At 40.9% G+C, this 15,627-nt stretch overlaps 1 protein-coding gene across 4 annotated transcripts; it reads left to right on the top strand.

Moving 5' to 3' along the window:
• The first annotated feature begins 7,672 nt into the window (after positions 1 to 7,672).
• Boh2 (Buddy of Hmr 2) lies at positions 7,673 to 9,598 on the top strand. Of its 4 annotated transcripts, none has more exons than XR_016196485.1 (3): positions 7,673 to 7,860; positions 7,919 to 8,995; positions 9,058 to 9,598. XR_016196485.1 is itself a non-coding variant. In XM_018111154.3 (2 exons), the coding sequence occupies exon 2, from the start codon at positions 7,919 to 7,921 to the stop codon at positions 8,801 to 8,803; it is 885 nt and encodes a 294-aa protein (XP_017966643.2). In that variant the 5' UTR covers positions 7,673 to 7,860; the 3' UTR covers positions 8,804 to 9,598. The 4 variants fall into 4 exon arrangements, 1 of the variants encoding a protein (XP_017966643.2); XR_016196487.1 differs by having other exon boundaries at positions 7,919 to 9,375; positions 9,441 to 9,598; XR_016196486.1 differs by having other exon boundaries at positions 7,919 to 9,390; positions 9,454 to 9,598.
• The last annotated feature ends 6,029 nt before the right edge of the window (positions 9,599 to 15,627 follow it).

Raw genomic sequence — 15,627 nt, 5'->3', positions numbered from 1 at the left:
TCCAGATTTGCCTTGGGCAAACAAAACATTACTTATTCCACATAATATCAGAAGGAACATTAAAATGGTTATGATTAGAAGAAAAAGCATATTAAGAAATCTATTTTTGATAACTTTTATCTATAGAGAATTCTATTCGCATATATGCATTATCAGGTCAATTATCATATCAAATATACATATATTATCAAGTCATCATCATCGTTGATCGGAGAGGAGCAGCTTGTAGGCAATTGTAGTTCTGCTACTCGAATCAATGCAGATTGTTGTTAATGTAGATACACGCAGGCACCTGATCCGTATATGCACCGAAGAGTTGTAAACTTTTTCCAGCAACCAAATACAACAAATTCTTACAAATTATACTCTTTTAAAGAAGGTAGGAAAGTATACATATTTGGTACATATTAAGTTCCATAAATTATATATTAAATATGTATATAAACATTTTCAACAAATATAAGAATTCATATACTTATATCTGCAATATAATATCTTTAAATGAGGTTTCAGGAAAAACGGGTAGTATCTACAAAAGCCACAATTTTACTAATATACAAATAGAAAAAAAGATATTTCTATCCAACCTAGACCGGAACCGATCGAGACCAACTAAATGACCGAGACGATACCAGAAAATACCTATACCGAGACGAGACAAGACCTGAGCCGAACGAGACCTATACCATTAACATACCGAATATAACTATACCTAAATACCTATACCTATACCATACCTATACATATACCTATCTATACTTATACTTACCTATATTGATATATTCATTTATTTATTTGATTCTTAAGTAATTTGCTATAGGGGCTATAGTCTCCCCAGCCTTCCTATACTACTAAGCGACTCTGCGATCTTCATCTATTATTAATATTATGAAGTGTATACCCTGTACAACTATTTGCAGTCCGTAATCAATAAAATGGCAAAATATGGTACTTCGAAAATTGATTGCCACTGAATGGACTATGAGAAACTACATAGGGATATATAGATTCCTACAATTGCAAGCTCACTGATCGCTGACAGCTCTAAAAATATTTACAAAAACTGAGGCTGGATTACAGGAAAAAAAAACTTCACTTACATTCAAATTCAAGATCTTAACAGATTTATTACCCAATTGATAATATTGGGTAATAAATCGAACTAAATTAAAACGAATTTTGTGGCATACTTTTGCATATTTCAACTGTGGAATGTTGCATACTCTACGGCTGGATAATATTTTAACGAAGTTTGTTTTCTTGTCTTCTATATGCAAGTATTCAAACGAGAAACTAACTGTGAAATTTCTTTATGTGAATGCGATCATTCTTACTAAGATCCTTGCAGCAGCAATTCTCAAAAAAAAAAAAAAAGTATATATATATATATGAAAAGGGTATCAGCAGTGACTATCCTGCATCATCTAAAGATATTTAGCTAATTGTGGTTTGTCAATTACAATCACCTCTTAAAGGAACTACTGCTAGGATTTATAGAAGTCAATTATATTGAATCTAATCATAATCTGACATAATACAAAGTACAGTTCCAAAGGCAGTAGAGCCGTAAACCAAAAGATGTTCCAGTTAAATGTAGCCTAATTTGAGACGGGATAATCTGTCTTCAGAATAACGGTTTTATCGATCTCGATTTGCAGACATGCAAATGATCGATGCAGAGTATAAATCATTTAGAAATAAAGTCACATTTGTCAGTAATAATTGACAATTTATTTGAATAGAATTTGACCATAATTGGTATCTTTCCTCACTCTCCCTATCTCCCTGTCTCTCTTTCTCTTTCTATTCTACTTCCTTTAGTTGATTTGTATATGGAATTTCTCTTTGTGGGGGTAATTGATCGTAAATTTGAATTGGAAACTAAAGTCCATTCAAATGGGGCACTAACAAACGGAAAGCGCCTGCAGCATGTTGCAGCAGCAGGTAAAACTAAGATAATATTTTTCAAAAGACTGCGGGTAAATTCTAAATTTATTTTATATCGATGGATCGTCGGATGGTTGGACCACACCCATAATTATCCGCATGCAGATCCAGATTCGAGAGGTTGCTCCAAATTCGAGACTTTAATTTTCGGAAATAATGATGGGTTATACACGCTCTCTGTGTGTTGGCCTTGGCACTAGGGCACAGGCACGAGACCAGGTAGCGCACAAAGCCGTTTTGATTGCCTGTCTAACGGTAAACCGAACTACATTGCCCTGAGCTTGCCTCTGTTGTGTGTGTGTATGCATGACCGTATTCGTGTGTGTGTGTTTGCATTTAACTTCAATTTCAGTCCTCTAATAAATACTTTAAAAGGAAAGCCCATAGGAAAAATCATATTAGAAGTTTTCCTTAATCGAGCTTTGCTTTACTCTGCGGCCATTGGCATCTGCTCAGGCCAGACACCTGCTTGGTGCTCAGAGGCACATCAGAGCGTGCTGCTACAACAGCTGCAACTGCAGCAACCAAAGGCTACACATTGGAATATAGTTTTCGACTGAGAACTGACTGCATAATGCTCGTTCAGCGCACAGAAACATTTAAATTTATTCACATATTGATAATTTAGGATGACATCATAGAGCAGCTCTATTCGTACAGGACTCGTCAGAAATCTTCTGCCTAAATTCATAAAAAAGGTCTACAAAAACCTAAAATTAGTAAGAATCTTCACAAATCTATATACTATGTATATCTATTCGTACTTCCATTGACATTGAAACGAAGTGATATATTACATATAGTATTTTCTCTCTTAGCTTGATCGATTAAGTCCTTCATAAGCAATCTAATTCATAATTCACATCTCTAGTATACTCATTTCATATGAATAAAACTGAGGCCTTCAACCAGAAGCAAACCCGCTAAGGCTTCAGTTCTGTTAAATATATGGAATACCTTTATGAATCTCTGCAGGGCGATATTCAATTAACAAAATCTTCAATTTCTGCAACGCCCCAAGCATTTTTAATTTGGGCAGTTAAAATGACAGTACTTTAATAGATGTATTGGCTGTTTCCCGATATGCCTTCCTCACTTCGACAACTTAGACATAGCTCAAATGGACAGTCTATATAATACATATTATATCAAATGAATTCCTATTGTAGCATTCGTATTGTAAATAACATTGTATAGAGACACCACTTATGTATTAGAGCCACAGAGAGCCAATATACTCTTATTCCATTTCAAGATCGCGTATAAGAACAGGCGGAGAACAAGTCACGGTACTTGACCTAACTTCGCCCCTTGGCTTAACGGACACTTGCCCCTCTCGCGTAAAGCGAACAATTTTTTATTGCTTCTAATTTGCTCAGCTCTGCGTTGTGGCAATTTAGGACACTCGTCGCTTGCCACCAACCACTGCAACAGCAACAGCAACAGCAACACTAACAGCAACAGCAGCCGGCCAATTAAATATGAAACATTTTTGGTTGGTCTGATGAAATGCCAGGAACTGTTTTAAATTAAATTTAATTAGTTTATTGTCTGAGGCAACACCTTTCCGGCTAACAAGCAGAGCAACAGACAACCGAAAAGGAACAGCAAACAGCAACAGCAACAGCAACAACAACTCAAGCCCAAAGGACTTTTTGTCGTGTGCCAAGTGGCAGCTGCAACAGGCTCCATCGGCCGCCTACGTCGCCAACGTTGCACAGCAATCAGAATCGAAATGGGGAACAGCGTCACGGTCCAAATTCAACTGCTCTTAGCTCTGCGTCCTGCAGGCTCCATCTCAAGTTGATTCATTTGCGCCTCGCTCGTCAAGTTTATAATTTGGTTAAAAAATTCCTTTAGAAAGGTTGAAATGAGATCTATTTCAAATCATTTCTCTTCCTCTAGACAAAAGGTTTGCCAAATTGCAAATTAAATCAGCAAATGGAATGATTCTGATTTCGAATGAACATTTCGAAATTAATTCATATAATGCATAAACATTCTATAAAGTTTAAGCAATATATAAATTCATTTTGAAATATTAATTTTCTTACCGATCATCTCATGAAATTCATTCCGATTTTCATTCTTCTTTATCCTTGATAGTATATAATTTGATCATTAACTCGAATGTGTCATGGCTGTTATAGTTTGAAGTCTTCGATCTCTATATAGTAAAGGTATATTTTCGAGCCGAATAACTAATGAAATATCGAGGCTTATCTGTGTTGAAACATATGATTCAATTTCGTTGAAGCAAACGTTATTATGTTTATTTACAAAAGTTCCGATTCAAATGAATCCATGCGAAAAGATAACTCTTGATTCAACCTGTTTAATAATACCAGGATTTAATTTACAAAGATAAGAATTTGATAAATATCCCTATTTAGTAGACTTTTCAAAAATCTTTCTTGTGAACTACAGCCAGAATCAAATTCGGGATCAGCATTATTAAATACAAATTTTTGAATGGGTTTAGCTCAGTCAAATTTAGTTAGTTGTTTGAACTAGCATATGAATAGCTTGAAATTTCTATATAATTTTGTTTTCCCTAGAGTTTCACGTTTTGTTTTTCAAGGATGGTATAGTGGTAGTAGATTATAATCCAATCATGATATGACAATGTGTATATTATATTTTTCTAGAGCTATTGATTATATTTAGACTTGTGGCGTACCTGTTGGTTCCGCAATTCTCTTGGGGGTTACAAAACTGCTGCGCTCAGTGCTCAGTTGTACACGTATTGTCTGCAGCACATATATATACACATAAATGTATATGTATATATATGGTGTGTGAGTGTGTAAGTGTGTATGTGTACTTGTGTGGGGTCTTCTATGTGCTCATATTGGTTAGATTGGATGGGATTATTGCTTGACTGGCAACTGCAACTGCAACTGCATTCAGCTGAATATTGGAAAAGAACTGAGCTATGTGCAGGGCGGAGCTGCACTCATCTGAAAAGGTAACAAGAAATCGTTGAGTTTTGATTACTAGAAAGTCTGGCAAAGATCTACAGAATGAGAATATATATGTGTGTATGTATAGGCTATATGGAATTCATGAACAATTGAGCTTTATATAATTTGTCAAGCTACATAACGAACCAAAAGACAGCACTACAGAGGCGAAAGATACAGATACTTTATGTTGTGTGAGAGCGAGTGTATGACTATGTGTGTATATAAATATATATATATGTATATATGTATTTGTGTACGCTTTTGCAATGAGCATTTCGCAGTCAAGGTCAAGTAAAACATTTGGCTTCCTTTTTATTATTTCTTGCGCTGCTTTTCGGTTTCCCTTTTCAACGCTTGCACGTGCTTCTGTATCTGTATCTGCATCTGTATCTGTGGCTGCAGTCGTATCTGTATCTTTTGCGCGTATCTAACAGCTAAGCATGCGCAGTGGAGGCCAGACGAGGATGTCGACTGTCTGCCGTCTGTCGTCTGCTGTTCACTTGATCAAGCACAAGTACAGCGCCGAGGGCATTTTGGCTTTATTGTTGCTTGGGTTTTTTTTGCGGTTATTCTTGCTCTGCTCTGCTCGAACTGAGAACTGAATGCCATGTGTGTGCTGGCTGCTTGTTTTGGTTGGTTTAGCTCGGCTGTTTGGGTGTCTGCCCAGACAAGGAATTCCAATTTCTTTTTCACTTTGCCTCGGCTGCGAAACCTGCTTACCCAAAAACGAGCGAAACTCAACTAAATGCGACTTGTTTTGAGGAGAAGGCGCAAATAACCAGCAGACATAAGACTCATTAGAGGCCAGCCAGCAGCTAGTTGCACCACCGATTTCCCTTGGCGGATGCTGCAATTCAAACATATGGATATATCTATAATCTGCTAACCCATTTCACGCAAACTTTCTTGCATATATACGTCATAGATCAACTAAGACTTTCGGCTTCTTTGCTTTTACTTGGAAGATATTTCAGGTACTCCAATAAGTCTTTCCGAATTTGGCTTCGAGTCGAAAAACATTTCCGTTTTCGTAGCCTTATATCTGGCTTTTAGGGTTCTCTTGTAGTATGCATTTTAAGAGCAAACCGCTTTATATTTATTTCATAATTGCACATTTTTGGTAAGAAGAGCCAATGGCAATGGAATTTTTCATGTTGCCGCCACTAAAAACAGCGCAAAGACTAAACGCAACAACTTTTGGGGGCTGTTCCCAGCTACTCGATGTGAATTTTAAGCAGTTTTCGCTTTTATGAAACTAATTAAATTTGCTGCTTATATTGGGATCAGTGAAGAAGAGAAGCGTACTTAGTATATCTCGCAGTTTTCTCGATGAATAAGGAATATACTCTTTGGTCTTTTTCTATATTATATAAAACGAATTCAGTTCGCTCGCCAGGTGGGAAAAATATATAATATAAAATGCATGCATTAAGAAGACAAATTGAGAAAATTAACGTATGTCCGAATGAAAGTCATTTAAAGTATATTCAAGTAATGCCCAGCAATTGGAGAGAACTTTCGAGATATTTTATTGTTCGAATATCTCAAATTCATACAAACATAAATCGACAGACAGACAAGCTGACCCAACACGAGTCAAGTTCGTGGCTCCAGGCAGGCAGAAAGCACGGAGAACCCAGCCCGCCTGGGCTGCAGGCAACGCCAGAGCAGGAGACTGAGAGACTGGGAGACTGAGTCAGAGCAGCCAGGCCAGGCCAGGTGGGGGGCGAGAGCCGGTTGCGGTTCGAGCCAAGTGCAGCGCAAATGGATGGATGGACATGGACGCTCGCACTTATTAATGCTTAATAAATGGCATTTCATTTCTCATTATTGTTGGACTGGGCGCGACGTGGATATGTCCGAAGATTTTATTGCAACTGCGGCTGCGGTTCGCATTGTGGTTGTTGTTGTTAATGCGAGTCGATATATTGGTCATGACTAAGGATGCACACATACACCCATATACATATATACATATATATAACATGCAGTCAGTCAGTCAGTCACTCAACGTGTGCTAAAGTAATTATTTCATTTGAGCCAACAATGAGGCTGCAAGTCCGTTCGAGCGCTTTGAGCGACTGTTGCCGTGAGATGGACATGAAAATTAAAGAAGCTGGCTGGCATCAGAACCGGGCATTGGTCTGCGAACCGCCTCATGATAAACGCTTTCAGTGCTTTTAACGACTCAACTTTGGCGTTGCCAGCCCATTTGTAAAGTACTCGCGAATGTAAATGAAGCGGGTGTCTGTCGCGCCTGCACTTCGCTACGGCTGCTCAAAATGTTGTATTTCGAGGTCTTCTGGGTCATTGCACCTCACTTCAATGGACTGGTCATGGCCACAGTTTTACAGCTGCTATATATGAGCTACTGCTGAGCACATATGTATGTATGTGAGTGGTAAATATTCTGATTTTATTATATTTAGTAAAATGAATTATTATTTAATATTGTATTTTTGTATTTTCGCATATGGTCTAGTAATCTATATGGTCACTTTTAAATAGTTTTTCGTTCGCGCCAAAGTATCATCCAAACTTGTTATCGACCGCTGTCACAATCGATAACTAGTCATGCGCGCTGCTGGTGAGTCAAATAGTTCGTTTTGAATTTGAGCAAGTTCTTTTGGCCGTGAACTTCTTCAATAGTATTATTTTTGGTACGCAGAAAACGTTTAAATATGCTTAGTTTACATTAATAATCACTAGCATATTTTTTAAAAATAATTTTTTAATTATATGCTTTGACAAAATGATGAAATAAAACATATAGAGTAAATTTAAACCAAGCAACTTGAACTGGTTCAGCTCTTTGCTATAATTTGCTCTCTTTCTCTCTCTGAGCACATAAATCAATGTGACCGAACAAAGTAAAAGAATTTCTGTGCAAAAATCGAAGACGCTTCGTGGAGAACCAAACAAAAACGCAAAACAAAGTTAAACTAATGTAAGATTAAATGCAAAGCAGTGTTTACCCATTGAAATTATACTAATGGCATTTACAGATGCAAACGGCAAGCTCAACTACAGCAGCAGCTGTAGGTGGGGCAGGCGGCGAGCCCATGGCAGCACCGCTGCGCGCATGTAGTACGAGCGGCTGTCGGGTGAGCAAGTATGTCGAAGTGACCAAGCGCAAGTGCTCGCAGTTTGTTTCCGCACCATACATTATGCCCAAGCCCTTGGTGGTCAATGGCAAGACATCGATTTTCCAAGTGGGCGGCGAAATGGCCAAAATGGGCGACATACCCTCGCTGGCTGCTGCAGCGGGCACTGGTGAGGGCCAACCCATCTATCGGATTAAGCCAGGCACCCATGCACATGTCATCAACTATGTGTTCATAGACGAGGGCTCTGACTCCATGGAGAAGGCCAAGTCGGAAGATCAAGAGGCCATGCGAATGCTGCTCGACTCGCAGCGTGAGAGCGCTACAGCAAAGCTGCAGAAATTGCTCTCCACACATCGCGGACTGGCGCTGCTATCTGCGGCAACAACAACCACTGCTCCAGATGCACCTGCTGCTACTGTTGCTCCAGCTGCTGTCAATGTGGTGTCCACCGCAGCTGCTGTGTCACCGGCAGGAGTGGCCAACAACGTGCACGTGACTACTCCGCAAATTCATCCCAACTTGTCCATTGCCAGTGTGGAGGGCGCTGCCTTGCCATTTGCACCCACAGCAGTACCGAGCCTTACATCAATATCCACACCCACACTGATGCCGACTTCTGTCCAAGCGCCCACGCCCGCGCCTACTCCTGCTTCCACTTCGGTTGCAGCAGCACCTCCACCAAACACAAAGCCAACGGACACCAGCGTTGACCAGCTACAGGCCGAGATCCTCAAGCTGCGTCGCACTGTGGCACGCCTCGGCGGAGGTCGCGCTCCCAAGTGACTTGAACATATGTAGAATAATTTGCTTATAGGTAGCAGGAACGTTAGCATAAATGACACTTATCCATAGGTAGCCATCGAATACTCTTTGACCATAGTCTAGGACCTCCTCTGTTAATAAACATGAACGCATTTAGCATTAACAAAACTGAAGTAATCTATATGGAGCTAGGGATCTATGCACTCAAACAATGTATGTATCTATATTTCGAGTTATCCGAGCGGCAGACTGAATTTAATTTTTATGGGTTTCAGCTCTTTTTCTCCTTTACTTGTTCTTTTTCTCTCTTTTTAATGAAACTGAAATGGATAAGCCGGCTTTGGCTCTTTGGAGCGTCGCTCAGATTTTTGCCATACACGAGTTGAATCTTAAGGAGTCGTAAATGTGGAATTTTATGTGTCATCTGCGACGGCGGCGCTGTCCACTGCAAGGCGAAAACTTCGCAATCGAACGTAAATTACATTTTATGATGCCAAAAGGGTGAGACGTCGAGTGCAACAGCAACTGGCCACACAACAGCAGCAGCAGCAACAACAACAACAACTGCAACATGTGGCATGCAATTGCAAAATGTAAATAGAAATTGAGTGAGAGCTGCTTCTAGAGGGACTACTATCTGATTCTTGCATAAATGCAGAATGTCGTTTCAGAGCACTCAGTGTCAAGATCAGGTCGCGATTGAGCTTGAGGGTAGCCAATGGATGCACGTTGATCATCTCCCTCTCTCTCTCGCTCTGCTTGCCTGGCATAAAAAGTAACGAATGTGCGCAATAATAAAAATCATTAAAATAAAAATGTTTATGAGAGTGCATAAACACGACTTTATAGGGCAGAGGCAGCGGGGGCCAGACTGGAGCACTTGATGGCCGCGTCCCAGGCCCAGGCCCAATCCCAGGTCCAAGCAATACTGCCACTTGAAGGGAGGCGGCGCGGGAGTGTCAATGCAGGCAAAAGTATCTGCGCATTTGTTTCGCTCGGCACTCAGCAAAAGTCACACACACACACGCACACATTGGGATTGGGATTGGGATGCTAACTCATTTTGGCGGCTGTGGCTGCTGCTGCTGCTGCTTTTGCTGTTGCTGTTGCTGCCTGCGACGCCAGTTGCGAGTCGTACCTGTGACGAGGCAACTCGAGGCATCTCGAGGCAACTCGCAGGCGCAGGCGCTCAGCTCAAAAATAATTTGCAATTTCTGAGAAATACTCACATTTGCGCTGCCTTGCGCTGACTTTATGCGCTGCCGGTTGCCATCGCCGTCGCCGTCGCCGACGTCGTCGTCGTCGTCGTCTCAAGAACCTACCAATGCGACGGTGTGGCCGTAATGAAAATTAAAATACGAAACACTCAGGCAAAAGGTCGGCAAGGAGCCAATGAGCAGGCGCAACTGCCGCCGCGACTGCCCCGCCGGACGCGGCTCCCCTCAGCTGTCGTCCGGTCGCTTGGTCGGATTGCTTGTCGTTATCTTGTCATGTCAAAATGGTCTTACGAAAATGTATCTTTTGTATTCCAAGTGCAAATGAGCAGCACAGATACAAAACAACATGCCCCGCGTATACCCAAGCCCTGGCCAAGCCCTCCATCCTCCTCCCGTCGTCGTCCCTCCTCGCTGCCTTGTTTCCTTTTATTTGTTTGCTCACTCGCAATTTTTATGCCTTTATTGTGTTTACTCTTTGCCTTCGTTTCTGCAAATGCTTTTAAGACTTTAAGACTTTTTAGTTTGTAGTTGAGCGTACAAATTTGTATCCCTCTCCCTCTGCCTTTGCCCTGGCCATGCCCGCACAGAAGCCCCAGGAACAGGATTGACCACTCCGAGCACCGAATGTATCTGTATCTTCTTCTTGGGTTCTCTCTTCCCAGCAACTCCACGAGCCGGAGACGGCGAGCTGGGAGCTGGGAGCTGCTGATGCTGATGCTGATGCTGACGATGATGATGACACAACATGAAATGGTAAAACACGCTGAAAAATATTAAATACGCTACGTCGCTGCCTTTTGACAGCGGACGTAAATTTGCTTTTGCCCGTGCCCCTTGCCTCGTACCCCCTCCGTCCAGCAGCCCGTCCCGTTCCTTCCCGCTGCCACTCTGCGCCAGGGTTCGGCAACTCTGGTTTAATTGCACATAAGCTTGGTCCTCGGTCGGTGTGCTGGACCGAAGGCACCAACTGTGATTGTGAGGATCTCTCGGCAATTAAAATAGAGTGTAAGTTAAGGATGCATAAAACGCTGATCTTTATATGTACAGCACTCCGACGCATTATTGTCATTGGATATGGCTGCTATAGAGCCCGACCTAGGGCCAGCTTAATGCATTCCTGGAAGCTTGGATCGATCACATATTGAGTGCGATACGATATCGCAGAAGGGCAACTTTACATACATATATGCAATACATGTATACTATTATGTATATATGCATGTATGTCTAGGTGATATATGTATATAGCTGAGAAGTTGTCAATCGATCGATTTGATTGATTTTATGCGACTTTCATAATATAATGAAGAAATCGTACACAATTTAATTGAAGTGAATAAATAAATATAGTGAATTTAAAATAGTCATCGCTGCTCCGTAAGTTTATGAAACTTCTTTAAGCTCAGTAGATAACTTATTAGGTGAAACTCTGTACTTTCTCACGTAAATCAATATTATTTTTAAAGAATTTCATCTTAATATCTACTGATCAAAAATACAGAAAACCTTAAGTTATAATTATCAAATAGCCTCATTGCTTAGCATTTCCGGAGGGCTTTTGGTTTTTATTGAAATATACATACACATGTATATTGCTCAGGCTCGATATAACAACTGCTAAAAATATATATACTTAAAGAGATTAAACACTATGAAATGGATTCATGGAATCATGGTAAATATTATTAGGAGTAACTATTGTGAAAGTAAATGCCAATCGGGAATAATTTGACTCCAAGTCTTTCCTATGTGAATGTTTTACAGATCTATGCGGAATCAGCTAAGACCAAAAAGCTGATTTTAAAATGATTCGCAGATTTGCAATCTGTCAAAGACTTCCCATAAAAAACATTTGGGATGCAAACATTTTAAATGTTTAGCAATTTGATTATAACGCCCAAACATCCCCTGAGCGACTGCTTCCCAGCCGATCTGTGTATGCAAATATACTCAGCACTATTCTACCCAGAACTGACATTTCCAATGGCCTTAGGCTATAATAAAGGATTTATCCAAAGCTGAAGCAACTCCGAATTGAAATCCGAGTGAAATGTGTCAAAATTTTGAGAGCAAACAATGAATTTAATTAAATCTTGCAATGTGTCGCACAGCAGTAAAAAATTGTTGAAGTCAAATTAAATCTTGCATATCGCCGGCAACAACTCAGATTTGGAGACTGGGGCGAACGGCAGCCGCACTGACATAGATACACAAATACATGCATGTGCGCATACCTACATTCGTACATACCTACATTCATGCATGCTGCATGCGAGATTTTGTTTAGACACAAAGCAGATTGGAGATCAAAGCCCAGAGCTGGGGGCAGTGTTGCCGTTTCCTGTGGCGCGTCACAATAACAGCGATCCAAAGACAACAACAACAAGTCAAACACACACAAGCACACACACGCACGCACACATACACAAACAACATGAAGTTGACTTTGGCGTCCTACCGCATTCTAAGTTCTATTGGCACAAAGACCGACTTTTGCGTTGCGGTCTTTCGGGTTTGCATGCGAAGTGTCTGCGTATCTGTTAGATACGGGATACAGATGCAGCTTGAGCGCTGGCAGCGAAACTCGTTTTCTTGCATAGGACAAACAAACACACACGCAGCCAGACACATCACACAAACACACACACACACACACACACATACATCACTTTGGCTTCCCTTTGGACTGACTGCGCGAGTAGCTCCCATTCTCAGGCCTTCTGCTACGAGTATCTCTCTGTGTGTGTGTGTGTGTTTGTGTGCGTTTGCATGTGTGTGGTATTTGTGGAGTGTCTGTCTGCATGTGTGTGTGTGTGTGTGTGTGTGTGTAGCGCCCTCGCGGCATAGTTTGCATTTTCAAGGTCGCATGCTGACGCTTCTCTTCAGCCGCTGCCGCTGCTGCTTCTGCTGCTGCCACAACTTCTTCTGCAGAATTTCGGCGACTGTGCTGCCGTTTCTCAGGGTCTAACGACGCCAGCTTTGCGATCATCCAGTGATATTGTAATCTGCTGCCAGGTAATCTGTCGCTTGCCCTCAAAATATACCCTATAGCCACGGCCTAAGCCCATTACAAGGCTCGCTGGTGACAGTACATCCAATTCAACATATAAAGTATAATTTTTACGAGTGCAGCCGGCTTAAGGAACGAGCACTGAAATCGCAAAGATATGTAGTTGCCCAGTCACAGTTGGAGCCTTAAGTGACTGTGCGAGTGTGTGTGTGTGTGTGTGTGTGTGTGTGTGTGTGTGTATGTTTATTGGTGCAACATTTCGCGCTGCAAGTTCTTTTGAACTTCAGTGCCCCGCTCTGCACTTCCCATTGTCCCTGGAGTTATTTCCTTTACGTGACTCTGCGCTGAGTCATCCAAAGGGGACGAGGAGGAGCAGAAGAGTTCGGCCTACCAAAATCCTGTGGATCCGATGGTGGCTCATTGCCAGAGCAGCGAGCTCCCAAGTCCTCGCCCTTGATTCATCAGCAGCGCAAACAATGACTCAACCTAATTGCCCGCAACAGCCCGTGATGCATCACTAGCTAAACGAATTACTAACTATGTAAGTCATGCATTGTCGAGCTGAGCTGAAGCCATGCGGTGGTGCAAGCGCCAAGTGAAAAGCTGCGAACTACTTACTTTTGAGGTGACCAGCGTCAGAGTAGGCGAGGAACCCTGAAAATTTAATGAAAGATGCATAAGTTAAAGTGGATAATTTGCAGTATCTCTCATACTAAGAGATCTTATATAATATTGTCATAATGATAAGGTAGATTTTATTGATTATCACACTTCAAATATCTAAGTATAATGTAAGAAATTACTTACAATATAAATTCCACTTTCGTATGTCTCATATAGTGCTCTGGAAAGAAGTCTTTACTTTTACCAGAACGAGGTTAAATTGAACTGAAACAATGCTCTGCTCGGAGAGCAACACATGTTGAGTAATCTGAGTTATATAAAGGAGCCTGAGCAACGGCATAGACTCACGTTTGGGTATTACAACAGAGTACCACACGTGCAATTTCTTTGGCAAGCGAGTTTTTCGGTCAAAGACTTTGCCAAAACGTGCGCAGAACAAAAAGTGTTAAGAACAAGTAAGAAGGGAAAACTAATCCCATTTCCATTCCTAGAACCTAACAAGGACGCGCCTCTATCTTGAGTGCGAAATCACGTAGCAGCATCGATCGTATCTCCAAATGTAGTGCAATAATTGGGACAGAGCTATTCGAGCACCTGCATCAAGCAATTTTACATCGTGACAATCGAGGCAAATGAGAATCCTTTCGATTTTCCGGGAATAACTCAAAGAAACTCAACTGTTGCCATCTGTAATGTGTGCACATCTCTTTTTACTCAGTCATCAAAACAAACGCGTGTGTGTGTGGCTGGGCACAGTACAATGAACTCTTGGAGCGGCCGAAATTTCTATTTAAATTTGAGTATTTATTAACTGAAGCGAAAGAATCAAATGTATATTTATATAGACATACGTGTATATAGGAGTAACACAACTACAGCCAAACAAATTCTTAGCGGCGATTTTCGACAAAAGCAATCAAATACTACTTAATTTTATACAGAGAACATGTCTCCAATGGCCATGTCGTAAAGTCTCTTAGACTCTTCCACCATTTTCGTCACTCTCTGGGCGATTAACATAACATGAACTGGAATATACGAAATGGGAATGACCGAAAGCATTAGACGACAAGACGGGTCGCAGCATTGGACTTGGCTTTGGCTGTGGCTTCGGGTTCGGGTTCGGGTTCGGGCTTGGGCTCGGGTCGGGCAGGGCAGGCCAAGTTAGCCACCTAACTGGCCAAGAGTCAGTTGACTTGAGTCGAATCGTACATTAATTAATAATTTCTTTTGAATCTAGCCAAGCGACATTATTTATCCACGTGTTGCTCTTCTCCCAGTCCAGGACGGGCACCAGATGGGGCAAACGATGCTCATCTGACCTCACAGCACCCGATTTGCACAGCTCGTGTGCCTTTTGTTCTGGATCATTAAATAAGTTTGCACGAAATGGCAAATGACACGAAATATGCAAAGAATAGAACTCCAATCTGCGTAGTGTATATAAGAGCAAGATGTAGCTCTAACGGTTTTCTTTACTTTATGTATACCCGCTGTTAAAGTGCCAATAGAGCATATTGGCTTATAGCAATTCTTTTTGTTTAGCGGCCTTCACTTTTGATAATTGATTATAGATAATTTTAAATAGCATTATCATTAGGGATTAATATGTACATATATTGTAGAAATCATTATATCCTGGTGTCCCATTTTAAATTGACTCAGGGTGGAAAAAGAACGGTTAATCTCAGAAAAGCTTCTTTGGAAATTGACTAACGGAAACCAAATAATAACTTTTTGTGGGTTTGTTCTCCTCCACAGTCTCTTCCTTATATTAATTACTACGTAGACTAAACACTATAGTTATTGTCTTCCGCAGACTAGGTTTGAGCTAAAATAATAAGGCTTTCTAGTTCGACTTCTGTTGAGAGGATCCGTAGATATTTTATTATATTATATACAATGATTATAATTGTATAATTATTATTATTAATATAATATATTTGTGGTTTATTATCCTTTAAGAAACGAGGTATTTCAATAAATTTCTTAAG

Source organism: Drosophila navojoa, chromosome 3 (genome assembly GCF_054131105.1).
Source record: "Drosophila navojoa isolate 15081-1374.11 chromosome 3, UAZ_NAV_1.0, whole genome shotgun sequence".
NCBI classification, from domain to species: domain Eukaryota; kingdom Metazoa; phylum Arthropoda; class Insecta; order Diptera; family Drosophilidae; genus Drosophila; species Drosophila navojoa.
The sequence above is the reverse complement of the archived record's forward strand: the minus strand, read 5'-3'. Positions and strand labels throughout refer to the sequence as shown.

Coding starts and splice junctions, on each gene's coding strand:
- Boh2 (XM_018111154.3), top strand. CDS start 7,919: ATGCAAACGGCAAGCTCAACTACAGCAGCAGCTGTAGGTGGGGCAGGC.